General features: G+C 45.1%; 1 protein-coding gene and 1 long non-coding RNA gene across 18 annotated transcripts in view; one reads left to right on the forward strand and one right to left on the reverse strand.

Moving 5' to 3' along the window:
- Window positions 1-6,672: 6,672 nt before the first annotated feature.
- Window positions 6,673-8,597, reverse strand: LOC139077358 (uncharacterized). The gene is made up of 2 exons (XR_011529803.1): window positions 8,226-8,597; window positions 6,673-6,980 (listed from the first exon to the last, which is right to left on the reverse strand). It is a non-coding gene; the product is annotated as an uncharacterized lncRNA (long non-coding RNA).
- The window catches only part of TFAP2B (transcription factor AP-2 beta), a 32,650-nt gene continuing 23,780 nt past the window's right edge, over window positions 6,938-15,807 (forward strand). For 3 of the 17 annotated variants that reach the window (XM_070584781.1, XM_070584775.1, XM_070584779.1), the window contains exons 1-2: window positions 8,032-8,296; window positions 12,578-13,036. In XM_070584781.1, coding sequence (XP_070440882.1) covers window positions 8,216-8,296; window positions 12,578-13,036 — 540 coding nt within the window. In that variant the 5' untranslated portion in view covers window positions 8,032-8,215. Of the gene's footprint in view, window positions 7,019-7,621; window positions 7,960-7,981; window positions 8,297-9,682; window positions 11,190-11,380; window positions 11,408-12,577; window positions 13,037-15,807 lie in introns of those variants that run through there. The other 14 variants (XM_070584777.1, XM_070584778.1, XM_070584776.1 and 11 more) reach the window with 12 other exon arrangements.

Here is a 15,807-nt window from a genome sequence, read left to right on the forward strand (position 1 = left end):
CGCACGTTCCGCTTTTCAGCGGCCCGGGGTTCGTTGGTTCGGATCCCGGGTGCGGACATGGCACTGCTTGGCAGCCATGCTGTGGTAGGCGTCCCACGTATAAACTTAGAGGAAGATGGGCACGGATGTCAGCTCAGAGAGGAAGATGGGCACGGATGTCAGCTCAGAGCCAGGCTTCCTCAGCAAAAAGAGGAGGACTGGCAGTAGTTAGCTGAGGGCTAATCTTCCTCCAAATAAACAAAACACAACAAAAAAAAATGATTGCAAATGAAAATCTAAAAGGCCTTCATCTATAAACTTAGAGGAAGATGGGCACGGATGTCAGCTCAGAGAGGAAGATGGGCACGGATGTCAGCTCAGAGCCAGGCTTCCTCAGCAAAAAGAGGAGGACTGGCAGTAGTTAGCTGAGGGCTAATCTTCCTCCAAATAAACAAAACACAACAAAAAAAATGATTGCAAATGAAAATCTAAAAGGCCTTCATCCATACCCTAAATAAATTTGCTTTTTTGCATTCTATAAAGCCACCGACAGAAATCCTATTACATATGGAAAAAAATGATAACGACAGAAGCAAAACAATGAGACTGACAGACCAATAAGGCTGTTGAGTATAATTACTGTGATGTTATTTCTACTAGTAGAAATCAGATAACACACGCATTACACGGAAAAATGGGCTCAGTAAATGTGTACAACTCCCCAGTCAGATAGTACTTATACAGATGCAGAAATAATGGAATCTTCCGCATATATCTCTCAACGCCAGTCCTTTACCATGATTAATCTGCTAAACTCGCAATGTGATATCAAGCTGAGCATGTGGAACCGAAGCACGATATCGTGGCTTTGTAGAGGACCTCCCACCCGGTGTTACCCCATCCCTGACAGAGGGCATCCAGGCTCTGCTTGCAACCTGCAGGGGCTGGCAGTTCACCACAATCAAAGCTACCTGGTCCAGTACTTCAAATTTTTAGAAAAATTTTTTTCTCACACTGAGTTAAATCAGCCTCCTGGTAACATCTCTCTCTTGATCTTTACCCTGTATCTTTATAGGGAAAGAGACTTATTTCACCTAAAATATTTTTAGCACATGTGGGCCAGCCACTTTGTTATATGCTGGCAATATAGCAGTGAACAAGACAAATGCCGACTTTTTCATCAGTCTACTCCGTTTTCCCCAAGACCAACCCCAAACACTGGAAGATGGAGTTCACATTCCTAACTTTCCTCTGTTCTAGGATGACTATTCCAGTTTTCTCAACTCTTTCTCCCTTGACATGGCTTCCAGGACTTTCTTTAATCTGGTTGCTTTCTTTTCAAGAATTTTTAGTTTATCAAAGACAGTCTTAAAGCAGGCCACCCCGATTGGACACAACGCCCGAAATGCAGGTTGACCAGCCTAGGGATTGTGGGATTGCAACTTCTCTGGGCCTGAACACATGTCTTTACTAATGCAACCTTGGATTTCACTCGCTCACTGTGTTTTCAGGCTCAATAAGGTTCTGGGTATGATGCTGTCATGGTCACGGTGCTCCAAAAACCAGGAGGACCCTGATCGGCGGAAAACTGAAGGTATTTTTACGTCTTCCTCTGTCAGTCTCTGATCCTCCCTGTCACACTTATGTTTTGGTTACTTTTATCTTTGTTAAATTATAGCTTTTGGTATTTGTTCCAGAGTATTAGCTTGTCAAAATATCTTTGAAACCTCATCCTGTTAATCAACACACCGACTATTCTCCCCAATGTTTCTGAGTCATCAATTTTCTAAAAAATATTAGAAAGAATAAAACTAAAGGCAAAGTCTCACTGCCAACTATTAAATTGATTGCCTCAAGTTGGTTTTCATTAATCAATCAATCTCTTTGGGAGAAAATTATTCAAATAGCTGCGAATCTGTGATGGAAACAGTACATGCAAAATACTGGGTGGTTTCCTTATGCTGGAGGCCATGACAAGCATTTTATATGTAAGACCTTATTTAATCATCAGGATCACCCCATGCAATGGTTATTGCTATGTACTTGTTTCATATAATGAATACGTCTCATATATAGAACTATGTTTCAAATGATTCAAATGAGGAAATTGAGACTAGGGGAGATTAAGTAATTTTCCTAACATCCAAGAGAGTAAGCGGCAGATCTGGAATTCACACACATCTTCCCAGTCCCAAGCTCCTGTCCTTACTCAAAAGGCAGACTGCCTCCAGATACCATGGCGTCACTCAGCCCAGATTGGGTTGCCAATGAGAAATTTTTGAAATGTCTCTGTGAGTTCCAGATAGATTATGTCCTCGATACTCAGTCTAATATCACAAAAGGAAATGAGAACGTGGGAGGGTCTGTTTTTCCTGAATCCAGTCTAGTTCCTAGGGGTCTTCTCTTCCCCTTCCAGAACGCATGACTAACTGCACTTTGACAACCTGAACTATCATTTTTCTGGGGACACAATAGCACAAATCCAATTTGTAGTTTCTAGGACCCATCTTTTTCCCTCTTTCTGAAAAATGAAGTGTCCTCCAGGCTCTGCTAGTAGCCATTGCTTCCCTTTTGCATACTTTATCAAAGGTTACAGACCATAATTTCAAGATCAAAACTGCAAACTCTTTTAGTGCATTAGGATGTCATTCTTCTGGACTTTGATGCTTGAACTCTTTCATAGTGCCTATTGGGTACTAACTATTAAAATGATATCTTCTTCCCTCAAGCTGTATTCTTATCCTTTCTTTGCTTGCTTTCTTCTAAGATGACATTCCTAAAAAAAAATTTGTGTATGTGTAATTAGTCTTTATCAAAAGGCTGGGGTCCGTTCTTCTAAACTCTCCCCCAGAGGGTCTCAGAGAGCTGAGATTCTGCTACAACATGTTCAGAAAGGAACACTTTCATTTTAAACTTTTCGTTATTTACTATTTGGTATTTTTACAAATCTTGTAAAGTCTATTTCTAAGGAAGAAATGTGTTTATCATTATTAAATTCACCTCTCTTCATAGATGAGAAAACCGAGATCTGGAATGGTCAAAGGACATGCCCAAGGTGACATAGCTGGTAAGCGAAAGGATCATCTTATGTCAAAGAAATAAAAAGTCATAAAATGAATATCATTTTCTATTTTCATCAAAATGCATAAACGTGAATTTTAGGAAGTAGTTCCAATGTAATGTTAATTTCTCCTAAATGCCCCCTGTACTAAAGAGACACTACAGCTCTAACGTTATACGTTGTATGTGTTTATTCATGCTTTAAAGGTTATATTTCTGCTCTACATCTTTCCACATCTTTATTTGCAAATTTTTCCTCACAGATATGTATTGGTCTATTGCTTGCATTTTGAAACCAAATTGTTTAGTGTTCTCACCCTTTGAGATTGCTCCTTCTTAAAGCAATAATATGGAAAATGTCCACAATGATGGAAATACCTGTCCCCCCGCATTAGTCACGCCCGGGAAGACACGCATCTCTCACATTTTGTGTGAAATACCCATTGGTATTGGAAACAATTGTTCTGTGGCTGTTTGCATCATTTACTCAAACCCTCCATCTTTGGTTCCTTAACCGCTTTATCTCCAGGAAACAGAAATTTCAAAACCTGTCCCTTTGGCAACTTCATACCCCTACAATTAAACAGGAAAGCCTAAGGACTTCAGAACATCTAAAATATGTAATAAAATTACTGCTGCCCATCAATAGTCCAAGAGAAAGTAGGAGTTTCCACAGTCACAGAGCTTTTCATTCTCACAAGTGATTTCAACTAAATATCACTTTACAAATTCACAAATGTACCACTGATTAAGTATTATGGTTAAAGTAAGATATTTATTTCCTTTTCAATGTTTGCCTCAATCTGTATAATCACGAAGTGGCAATCTAGAGATAATTCCACCCTCAGTTAATTTTTTCAACACTCTTACACAAACCTTAGTTGCTCCTATTTTGTTTCCTCATACCCAGATCACTGAAACCTATATGGCAGCAAAACCCTATAAATCTAAGGGCAGGAGCTTGAATTGTTGTCTAGCACATTCAACAGTAACTTTTCCAAATCGATGTTAAAAATACACAATCAAGATTACCAAAAGATACAATCATGAGAAAGCTTCAAGATAGAAACATGGTAGAAAAATAGAATCAGAATGTCACAACGAAAAGTGCAGCTGTCATGTCTTGTTAATCAACGTGGTGGACAATGATACTTCTGATGGGTGAGAGGCTGGGGTGGTATCCGGGTTTGTCAAAGAAAAGTCAGTGCTCTCTTTCCTTTCTTCTTTTGCTTGCTTATAAATCCAGGACAAAAATAACTCTGGAAAACATTAATAGTTCAAAAATACTGTCTTCTTAATTTCAGAAGGAAGGAAGATGGCATCATGGCGCCTGGGGTAAGTGCTGAGTACATAGTCCAAGTTGGGATTCCCATCTCCGCTTTCTCAACAGGAGCTTACGTAAGTCCCTCGAGGATGGAAGACTTCACTTTCCTGACACCCAGCTCCGCTTCTTGAGTCAAGATGTGAAATTAAATTGTTTTACAAAGCGATAGTATTGAGTATATTCCTTCACAAGTGTTATTTTAATGAAACCTCACGATCATTCCCATTTCACAGCTCAGGACACTGAACTTCAGGCTTTTAAATGGTTTGCCCCATCACCCAGAACGGGAAAGGCCAGGGTCCCAACTTGACATAATAATCCTAATTCTAAATCCTGTGTTTTCCCATTTTATTGTTTTTGTGTTTGGGGAATATGGAAAAGAGAAATCCAAGCGGACCGTATAATGTGAGAGGGAAAGGTAGTCAATTATGAAGCCTTAAATCCTACGTGCCAAGGTGAGGAATAGACAGAGGGAAGTCTGAGAAATTTAAATCACTCATAATTAGATTTTTAAAAGAAAGAAGTAATGAGACATGAGAGTGCTAATAGTTGACCTTGATTTAACGTAGTGATATCTTTCGGTAAGATTTTTTTTAAAGGAGTTATAAACCTACTCCAAAAACCGCCAGCAGAGGGCTCCATGCTCGGTGCCTTCGCTTTCGATTGATTAGTGGCGCCCATATTTATCGGAACATGTTTCTTCTGTCTGAGGTTGAGGAATGGAGGGGATTATTAACTCTCCTCTTTGCTGTTATAAGAGGAAATAAATATAAGCGTAAGGGGAAAATACGAATAGAAATATCTGGGATGTCTCCAGCGCGCTTCTATCTAGGCGAGCATGTGTGTGCTCTGAAAATGAAATACGTGCACAAGGCAAGACGCAATGAAAAACGAAATGATGATGAAAATGCATCTTTTACTCGTCTAACTTTCCTTTGAAATCAGAGTTTGTTTAACTCATGAGTTTTCATTTACTTAGACCTTGCGGGAATCTTTTCCCACATCCCATGATTGGAGGTTAAAGCTAAACGCAGCAGAAAGTTAAGAGCAAGAGAGAGGCAGGCTCAAGTTAGGCAAATTTTCTCAGTAGAGATTGAGCTTTTATTTATACATTTTCTGAGGCGTTTGAACTTTCTAGATGCTGAAACAGTCGTTTCTAAAATTAGTAGATATAATAAGAACTGAACTTTTAAAATGCTCTCAGGAGCAACAGGGTTTTCAAGAACCGAAAGAAATCGCTGAAAACAAATCTAGCGGCGGTGCAGGGTTCGCTTATATTAAATCCCGACAGAGGGCGCTGTTGCCCGTTCAATGACTTAAGGAAGGTTCCCTGGGAAAGATTCCTCTCGCAATTTCTAGGATTTTTTCTTTTAATAATGCCCACGTTGAAAAATTGACTTGGGTTTTAATTATTGCTGTGTATTTCTTTCAGTATCTATTATTTGTATATTTTTAAATTTATGCTTCATTCTTAATAAAACCAAATTTATTTTTGTTTTCCTTAAAAATGTATATAAATTAACCAAATATTTAAAGACATTCCTAATTTTAAAATGCCTAATATTAGCATAAAATAAAATTACGCAGGCAAAATTTGAAATTATACGTATTTAAGGCTATAAAATAGTTATACTAACAACATATTATATATCTTAAAATAGTTTTATGTATAAACGTATCTTTCTCAGGTGTTTTTTGTTAAGCTTTAGAATTTATTTTAGACTAATCAAAGATATACCAAAAAGAGATGGACAAGATATTAAAAGCATTTAGAGGAAAAATGTAATGCTTTTTATTGGGGATAGAATTGTCTTTAGATAAAAACGATAATGGAGTTATTGACTTGAGAGAAGACCATTATTCCCATTAATAAATTTGTGTCTAGAGAATCTGAATTTCCAAGTGTGTCATATTCATCTTGCAAAGTATTGATCAGGGACTGATTTTAGTTCCGAGAAGGGTGAAAACGGAGGGTAAACCCGTTTCAAGTCCTACCACATAATAAAATTAGGAAGAATGTCTTTCCATGTCCAAACCAGCTCTGGGGGCAAAGAAGAAAATCTTTGCTCGTGCTCCCAGTGGAAAATCTGTATAGGTTTTGTACGATTTAAGGTGTTAATATTTAAAGTAGAGGGAAGGAAGGAAAACAGGATGGAGGGAAGAAAGGAAGGAGGGGAGGAGGGAGGGAAAGGCAAAACACAAAAATTAGAACTGGAAATGAAGAAGGGGTTTATTTCTGAAGTTCCTCCTAAAGCACCTTCTTTGAGTTCCTTTCATTTGATTTATGGTTTAAAAAATTAAATTAAAAATCTGCTGAATTGTTCTTTATTCTGCATTATATGAAGCGCCTCCTTGGTTTTCATCAAATCGATATCCAGCGCGGTTGTCCGGAGCCCCGTCCTCCAAGCCCGTCGGCCGCTGCTCCCGAACGGCAGCGCTCAGCATCCGTGAGCTTCACAGACGATCGGCCTTTGCAGATTAACTGTTACCAGGTTTAATAACTTCCACCTCAAATTGCCCCGGTCCCTCCTCATTCCCTCCCGTCATTTATTTTCTGCCCCAGGGGCAGAGATCCTCCACTGGACTCCCCTTCCGGCAGTGAGGATCCTTCCGCAACCTGAAAGGGAGTAGAAAAATAAATGGAGTGGGGAAAAGGTGAGTATTCACTTCGCGATGAAATTCGCAAACCCTGTGCCTTAAAGGCACCCATTTTCGAGGTTTGGTTAACTTTGTTCTTGTTGTTTATGTTTCCGTTAAACTATACTAATCACCTAAGAAAAAATACACTCAAAACAAACACACACACACGTCCCTAAAATATTTTTCACTATCTCTTTGAAGAACATTCTGCTTAAATCTTCCAAAGGTTCAGGTGACCATTTCTTGGTTCTCTATGATTAAAATCAGTTAAAAGTTATAGACAACAGATGGTGATATAAAATGTTCTAAGCCTCTGCAAAGAAGGCTCGGAATTCACATTATGTGAATGTGTGCCTGTGTTGCTCTCAACATCTCAAAAAAAAACTTCATAAAATGGAGACTTCAGCCAAGAAAAGAATGGCACATGGAATCCGTTGAAAATACACACAAACCACCTCTAAAACGACAAACAGTACAGGTTGAGGTGTCCATACAGTATTTAAGTTTCCAAATGTGTTGGGCAAAACGACCAGAAAATATTAGGAATGGTCACTGTGCTGAGCTGGCTTTCCTGTTCCACAGTGACAGAGGTACAGTTCAAAAAAAAAAAAGTTATGTAGACATCAACACAGAGAGATCGCCCTTAAAATCCCAAAATTCAGCTTTCAAAATACCCTCCTGCTGAACGACATGAATAGGAGCTTTTGTGTTTAAAAATCTCAGTAATGGTCCCCCTTTTAAAATCTACATAGAAAATGGGGGACTGTTGGCCCCCTGGTTTCTCATTATGAGTTATAAAGACTTTAGTCAGTGGCTACAATGATTCATCGTTTTCAATCTAGAGGTTTTAAAATGTATATATTTATATTAATCACAGTGAATAACTCTCTCTCCTTTAAATGCATGTTTAGAGTCTGTCGACTCTGTGTGACCCAGGGGTGCTTATATAACTAAATGTGGGTGTCTGAGTGTAAATACGTGTTTATGATTTTTATAATATATATGTCTGTGGGTTGTATCTAACTCCTGTGTGTGGAATAATGTTTTTCCCTCTGCTGAGGCTTACTTCTCCAGCCTATTGTTTGAGACAACAGATATAAGTTGCGATGGGAGAGGAGCGTCGGATTTGGTGTGTATCCCCCATTTCCAATTATAGATGGATCATTACAGACAGCGGAGTCCTGAGAAGCCAGACATCTGCTCCTCACATGAATGCACTCACCTCCTAGAGATCAGGCTGCCATCATGCTCTGGAAGCTCGTGGAGAATGTCAAGTACGAAGATATCTATGAGGTGAGCCGACACCCCCAGATGCATCTTAGAGCTTTGCAGATAGAGAATTTGAGCTTCTTGACACCCCAACTGATACATATTTTTAAGCTATTTACTCGTAGATTTCCGGTCGGTTTTATCAGCTTTCTCTAACTTTTAGAAAAGCTGGCTTGGGGAGACTTCGCTATTCTGCAAACGGACTTTAAGGTTGAAATCTGACTACGTTAACTTAGGAGATTTCTTTTTCTTCTTTTATTTTTCTTTCTCTCTTCCTCACCCCCTCCCTTTAGGCTCTGATGGGGAATGTGGTTCCACTGAATGTGGGCAGAGAAAACAGAGACGGATAAAGGCAGAGGCTCTTCCTCGTTTTGAGTGTGGGAGAGAATTAGGGTTTCAAGCCTCATTCGTAACAAGCTCGGGCTTTTAAATTTTACCTTCAATAAAATTTCTGAAACCGATTACAAACGGATCCGAGTAGAGGACGGAAAATTAGAAGGAGGGAGGTAGATAGATAGACAGATGGATAGATGGATGTCGAAAGAGCACAGTCCAAGGAGCCGTAGCAGACAATTTTTTATTTTCTTTTTTCCTTGTGTTTTGCTTCTTTGAGGGTCAGTGCGCCCAAACCACCCCATGTTTTGGCATTTTTAAAGAAATTTTCTGCCCTGTTCAGGGCTCCCGGTTCTCCAGCGCTGAGGCCAGCGCAACTCGTCCTGGGGCTGGAGAAGTCGCGGCAGCCGGGCGGGCGCCTGCCGCCTGCGGGGCCGGGACCGGGGCCGCGCGGGTCCCGGGCGCCGACTGCCGCGGCGGCGGGCGGCTCCGGGCGAGGCAAGAGGCCGGGCGGGGAGCGGACGGCGGCGGAGGTCCGCTGCACCGCGCTCCCAGCGGAGCGGCCGGAGACCTCGACTTGGACGCAGGGGGAAGGGAGGAAGCGAAGACTCGGAGGAGACGTCGAGAGAGGGCAGGAAGAAAGGAAAGCCTCGAGGAAGGCGCAAGGAAAGGCGGAGAGGAGTTAGGGAAGGGGCGACGAAGCTGGCGAGGCGGCAGCGGAGGCTGTAAAGGGGAAAAGTTGCGAGAGGAAGGAGGAAGGGAAACCAAGTCCCGGGCGGGGAGAGCGGGCAGCGCGCGGTCGGACGAAGCCGTGGCGGTGGGACGCGCAGAGCCTCCCCAAACCAGTGGCGGAAGAACGCGACCCCGCCGTCCCGCATGACTCCGAAAGCCCCGGGGGGAGCCACCTGGCGGATGTTGGGAACTGGCAACGCACTGAAGCGGCCGGCAGGCTCCCACCGAGGCCGCAGCCCGGGTCCTACGGGACGGATGGGGCTCCGAGCAGCCGGCCCGCGCGGGCCCCGCCGCCGCCTGGCCGCGTCCCGAAGGCAGCGCGCAGCGCTCGCGCCCAGGGCCCCCAGCTCCGGCCCGCTCTGAATCCTAACGGAGGGGCGAGGGGCGGGGGGCGGGGGCGAAAGAGAGAAACTGAGAGACAGGTAGAGAGACACGCAGAGGGAGAGGAGATTCGTCTTTCTGCGAATGAGGACTGGGGTTTTCCTTTCCTCTTTGTGGTTGTGTACTGACTGTAACGAAGAGCCGCGCCTCCGCCTGGTGGGGTTTGTTTCGGTTCGGCCTCCTTTTCTTTCTCTAACAGGCGGGATAATAGCACAGTCCGAGGCACTAGAACTATCCTGAAGAATGTGAGCGCCTGAAGTGGGCATGACACTGGCAGGGATGGGGCCACGGTGTAGACAGCTCGGGGTGTACTTAGAGGGATTTCAGGGGGCTCCAAAAGCAAGCGGGATAAAACTTGTTCTTTGATGATGAAAAGTAAACTGGCTAAATGGGAAAGGAGGGAGGGAGAGAGGAAGAGGGAGGGGTGGAGTGGAAGAGGGAAAGAGAGAAGAGAATAAAGAGGGAGGGAGAGAGGAGAGAGAGACACAGAGAGAGAAAGACTGAGAATATTGCAGGTATTCCTAGCTGCCTAAATTTTCTGCTCAAAAATATAGGAGAACCCGCAGCCCGGTGGAAGGAGCCTATTTAAGTCCGGAGGAAGGTTGAACTTTAACAGAAATGGCAGTCAGGCCAGTCGAACGGGTTCCTGAAACATCCAAAAAGGTTTTCTGTTGCCCCTGGCTTTGCCTGGAAAGGATAAGTTTAGTGTACTTGAAGATTGATTGCATGTATTGTAAATTGAGGTAAAAATCAGACTGTATGAGCACTAAAGAGGGAAAGGCGGCACACGGATGAAAAACCCCGGCTCGCCTCTGTCCTTTAATAAATAAGCATAATCTCCGATATTCAGTGAAAGTCCGCAGACGTCACTGTAAACAACCGGGCCCACCGGGTTACTTTTCTCTCTCCTCCAAATGATGAGGGAACGCCTTTTTATTTTGTTCTTAATCTGCACACAAAGCACCTAGGGCGATCGACTCTTCCCATTAGGAAAGTCCCTCTCCAGGAACAAGGACACCTACGTTCTCTACCAGCCCCCAGCGATGCTCTCCCTCCCTGCCTTGTCCCGGGGAGCAGGGGCTGCTTTACGCGTGTCCCCGGCTCAGTTAATTGAAGTTCTGCCTCTTTCCTGCTAAACTTTTTCCCCAGTCTGCCTTTGCCAGCCCCCTGGTCTGATTACATCTAGTAATTCTCCACTGAATGAACGTCATTTACAATAGTAGGGGAGCTCTGCGCTCGCTGCTGCTTCACGCTCCATTTGTCCTCCATTCTCCCTTTAAAGTACTCGTGTAATATTAATAGTCATGAATATCAATTATTATGAGGCGGTGTAGGCAAGCGGAGGGAGGAAGGGGCGCCTGAGCAGTCTGAGCCCAGCTTCGGGTGGAAGAGGACTGCGTCTGGAGCCCCGAAGAACGGCAGAAGAAAAAAGGCCAAAAAGACAGCAAGAGACGGAGAAACAGCTCTGTCTGTGTGTGACAGGCATCGCCAATCTTGTTTGGGAGTGGGGGGGGGGGGGGGTAAATTTTTTTTTTTGATGGCTTGTCCTGGAAACACCTCAAGCTCGGCTCCTGTGTCCAGCTCGTTGCTCAGCTGGACTCCTTGATTGTTTTTTTTTAATCATTGTTTGATTTTGAGCAGTAACCAGGCTTTTTTTTCCAGATGTTAGTCCACACCTATTCATCCATGGTGAGTTTGGATTCACGTTGTACCAGAATTGCATGCTCCCTCCTCTCACTGTCTCTCTGTCTCTCTGTCTCTGTGTGTGTGTCTCACTCTGTCTCTGTCTTCCTTTGAGCGCCTTTGGCTTGGTAATTTAGCACCATAATTGGACGAGGCTGCAGCTGCTTCTCTCTGCATTGTGTGTTCTCCCTCTGAGCTCCATGAGTCAGCTGGGGAGGGGGGAGGCCGAACAGGAAAACTTTTTATTTGCCATTGCAGTTTGGAAATTTAGGTGACTATTTCTCCAAAAAGAACCTTGGGGACTTTACCATGGCATTTCCACAGAGGACAGGGAGAAACTTAAACACCCCTCTCATCCACACACCTCCCCCTTCTCCTTTCAGTTGGTTTACCACTCCAGATAGGACCAACAATAAGTTCTCTGGGCTTTTTTCTCTCTCTCGACCCCAGTCCTTCATTTTCACACTCTGGAGTATAATAGCATTAGATATAGAAAAGAAAGCTTAGAAATAACTCCTGTGGACCACAACTCAACTTAATTTAATGTGGGCTCAGGATATGATTTCAAATGAGATGCATTTCAATCAAACACTATTTAAATTATTTAATTCCTCTTGGGGAGGGAGGGGGACTGGGAACTCGTATCAGGCCGATTCCTCGGAGCTCCTGGAATTACCAGGTTGTGTGGGGAGGTCCTGGTTGGCCGCTGGCTTGCCAGTGAAGGCAGAATTTGGTTTGAAACAGGAGGAGCAGCACAGCAAATAGTGTGAAGTTTTATTTGTTATGCTTTGGACGTCTGGAAGAGTTAGAAAAAAATAGTTTAAAGCCCCCAGAAGAGCAAATGCCATCTGTATGACTCCTGTATTTTTGAGTAAGGAATCTAGAATGTCCCTGCAAACACAGCTACTTTACCCTCACTCCTTCTGCCGCTTTGCACTCTCAACAGAGCTCAGATGTTGGTTAAGTGGGTGATTCTCCCCATTTCCCCCCCAAAGCCTCGCGTTTGGAATTGCCGAAATCATGTGCCCTCTGAGTGAACTTGCAGGCTGAGTTTCAGCCTCTTGCTTCCCCTGTCCCGGGAGGAACGTACGGAAGCCGGGCTTCTCCATTTGTCGCTTGTGTTTTTTTTTTTCTTCCCCTTCTCTCTCTCTGTCTCTCTCCTGTCTCCGCTCCCAGGACCGGCACGATGGCGTCCCGAGCCACAGCTCGCGGCTCTCCCAGCTGGGCTCGGTGTCGCAAGGACCTTACTCGAGCGCCCCGCCGCTGTCCCACACCCCGTCGTCAGACTTCCAGCCGCCCTACTTCCCGCCCCCCTATCAACCGCTCCCCTACCACCAGAGCCAGGACCCCTACTCCCACGTCAATGACCCCTACTCCCTGAACCCACTGCACCAGCCCCAGCAGCACCCCTGGGGACAACGGCAGCGGCAAGAAGTGGGTTCAGAAGCCGGCTCTCTCCTGCCCCAGCCTCGGGCCGCCTTGCCCCAGCTCTCGGGCCTGGACCCCCGGAGGGACTACCACTCGGTCCGCCGGCCGGACGTGCTGCTGCATTCGGCGCACCACGGCCTGGATGCGGGCATGGGTGACAGCCTCTCGCTGCACGGCCTCGGCCATCCCGGAATGGAAGACGTCCAGGTAACCACAAACAAACAAACGAAAAAGACAACAAATAAATAACGAGTGTCCCGGGAGAGGGGACGGGTGGGGGAGGGCTAGCTCTGTCTCCTTTGGGAGAGGTAGTTTCCATGTTTAGAACAGGACCAGCTGGACACCACGTATATAACTGTTTATGTGCATACGTGTATGGTCCTATAGTGGCGATTTCTGGAGGTCCAATTACGAAGGCTAGAACCACTAGAAATGAAATCATGAAGGAGAAAAATACATATGCGTGTTTCGATAGTTTAGGATCATCAGAATCAAAGCTAGATGTTTTTGTCTTGCCTTAGCTACCCGACTCCTTCCTATTCTCTTGCGCTTTGTGCGAGCAAGCTGGGTACCCTCCCCAACCCACCCCCGCGCATGTCCCATAATGGGCCTGGCCGGCTGACAGGGCAGGTGAAGACCCGGCCCTAGAGTCTGGGGCTGCAGCACGAGGCGCAGGGTCCTCCGTAGGCTCCAGAGGTTCCTGCTGAATTTGCAATGACTTCCTTAAGCATGACAATGCACCTTGGGAGAAAAGTGTCCGCTATGTTTGTCCAAGTCAGATCTTACTTTGAATGTCTCATACGCTGCAGAACCCTTTCCCAAGATAATTGAGTTCCAGAGTCATCACCCTAGATGTGGAATTTTTGTGGGGAGAGACCCAGAAAGTCCTAATTCTGTTTGGGAGTCCTTGAGGACACATAGCATCTTGGAGATTCTTTTCACCTTTTGGTCCATTACAGGACCATGGTGGATATTCTCCACATCCCTCCCCCTCCATTAATACTCTCCTCTCCTCTCCACCACCCCAGTTAAAGAGGCATGACGTGTTTATTTCTTAAAACAAAAGGCTCCAAACACTCCCCCACCCACCCACTATCCCATCTGCAACCTACACAATGGAGCCTGATTTGGTTGAAAATACTTGTTTAAACTAAACAAAGAAACATCAAAGAAATGATTTCTAAAAACTGTCTGGGTGATTCTGAGCAGGTCTCCTTTTGCTCCCTAATTTAAATAGGCTCCAGAAAAGACAAATATAGTTGAAGCATATTTAATTGACACTTTGGTCTCATTGGCATAGTTGTATATTTCAGGCATCATTTTAGACATGGCTCTGAAGCAAAGGAAAATGAAATGGGAAAGGGAAAAGGGTGTATGCGTCCTTCTTCTTTACCTTGCTGGAAAAAGATGTATTTTGAACAGTTAAAACGTGGTGACAACATCAAATGCTGTCTGTGTGTAGTCTATGATGGTTTGTTGTTTTAAAGAAAATTCAGTTATTAGTTATTTCCAAAAATGATGGAATCACCTGATTTGTGACTGGATTTACCCATAGTAATAAGAAGGATGGTTTTGTTGATTTAACCGAGCTTGACTGTCCCTGTCTAGAGATATTGCTTATTTCAGAATATCATAAGAGAAAGGAAATATTTGTTTTTTTAATGCATTGGGGTAATATGTGTCTGAGGGGGGAGTTTTTAAATTAACCTTTCGGAGTACGGTTCAAAGTGCTAGATAATGAAAGTGGATCGACTCATCACCATTGCGGTTGGCAATGCTAACACCGGCTGTGTCACCATCACCCTGCAGGCCGAGTGGTTCAGGCGGCTGAGCCCAGAAATTCCCCCGAAAGAGGGAACTGATTTCTTGGGTTTTTAATTTTTTTAAAGATAGAATTGTAAGGGGTTTTGAACGTTTGGCCAGACGCAAAGGGCGAGAGAAAAACAGGGCCAGGTTAGCGTGCATTTGGGAAAACACCGTTGTCAAAGCGTGGTGCGGGCGGCCAAGTTGTTGCCGGGAACACAGACGGCAGAGGAGCAGAGCGCCCAGAGGAGAGAAAGCGCAGGCCCTGGTCCTCGCATGCTCCTTGCCCCCACATCACCTCGGCCCCATTCCTCCCCGAGACCCATCCCAGCCTTCGGGACCTTCTCTGGATGACCCTCAGTGCAAGGGGTCGCGGAGGATACACGGCGCGCCTGTCCCAGGAGGGAAACAACGGCGGCAGGGATGATCTCTGTCTCTGCTGTGATGACAGGCCTCTGAGGCTGGTGTGTGCTTGATGTGACACAGGACAAGTGACAAAGAAAGACAAGGGGAGGAGGTGTACCTAGGACCAGATCTGCGAAACCAGAGGCTGCGCCTCATCTGCTCCATCCGGGAGGATCCACTTCCGAGTTAGGGATCTGGAGCGCGGGGGCTAAAGTTAGAGCAGCGGGTCGGGGTTTCAACATGCCCTGCACTACGGAATGGGCTGGCGGCGCCCGACCGGTCTTTAAAAGGGACCAGAGAGTGCCTAGGCCTGGATCTCAGTCACTTGTTCCATCTCAGGGGCCTAGTGTGTGTTCCAGATCCCCTCTATCCCCACCCCAGCTGAGGACGAGGCAGATCCAGAGGGCGCTGCCAGGCGGGTGGGTCTCACGCGAGGGGTACTCACCTGGCCGAGGGTTGGGGGGGTGGGTGTGTGTGACCCAGACACACACGCGGGGCCACCGCCCCGACCGTGAGAGAGGAGAAGGAGAGCTAATTAACCAAATGCTTCTAATATTTTTTAAATGAAACTATAAAACCCTGTCAATTTCTATTTCAATTTACTCACAGGGGCTATTAAACTAGCAAATCGCTGTTTGGGTTCTGGGTATGCTACATTTCACCCATTGTGTGTGTGTGTGTGTGTGAGAGAGAGAGAGAGAGAGAGACAGCTAGAGAGAGAGAGAGACAGCTAGAGAGAGAGAGCGCGCGGGGGGCAGTGCTAAAAACTC

This window comes from Equus przewalskii, chromosome 19 (genome assembly GCF_037783145.1).
Source record: "Equus przewalskii isolate Varuska chromosome 19, EquPr2, whole genome shotgun sequence".
In the NCBI taxonomy this organism is placed as follows: Eukaryota; Metazoa; Chordata; class Mammalia; order Perissodactyla; family Equidae; genus Equus; species Equus przewalskii.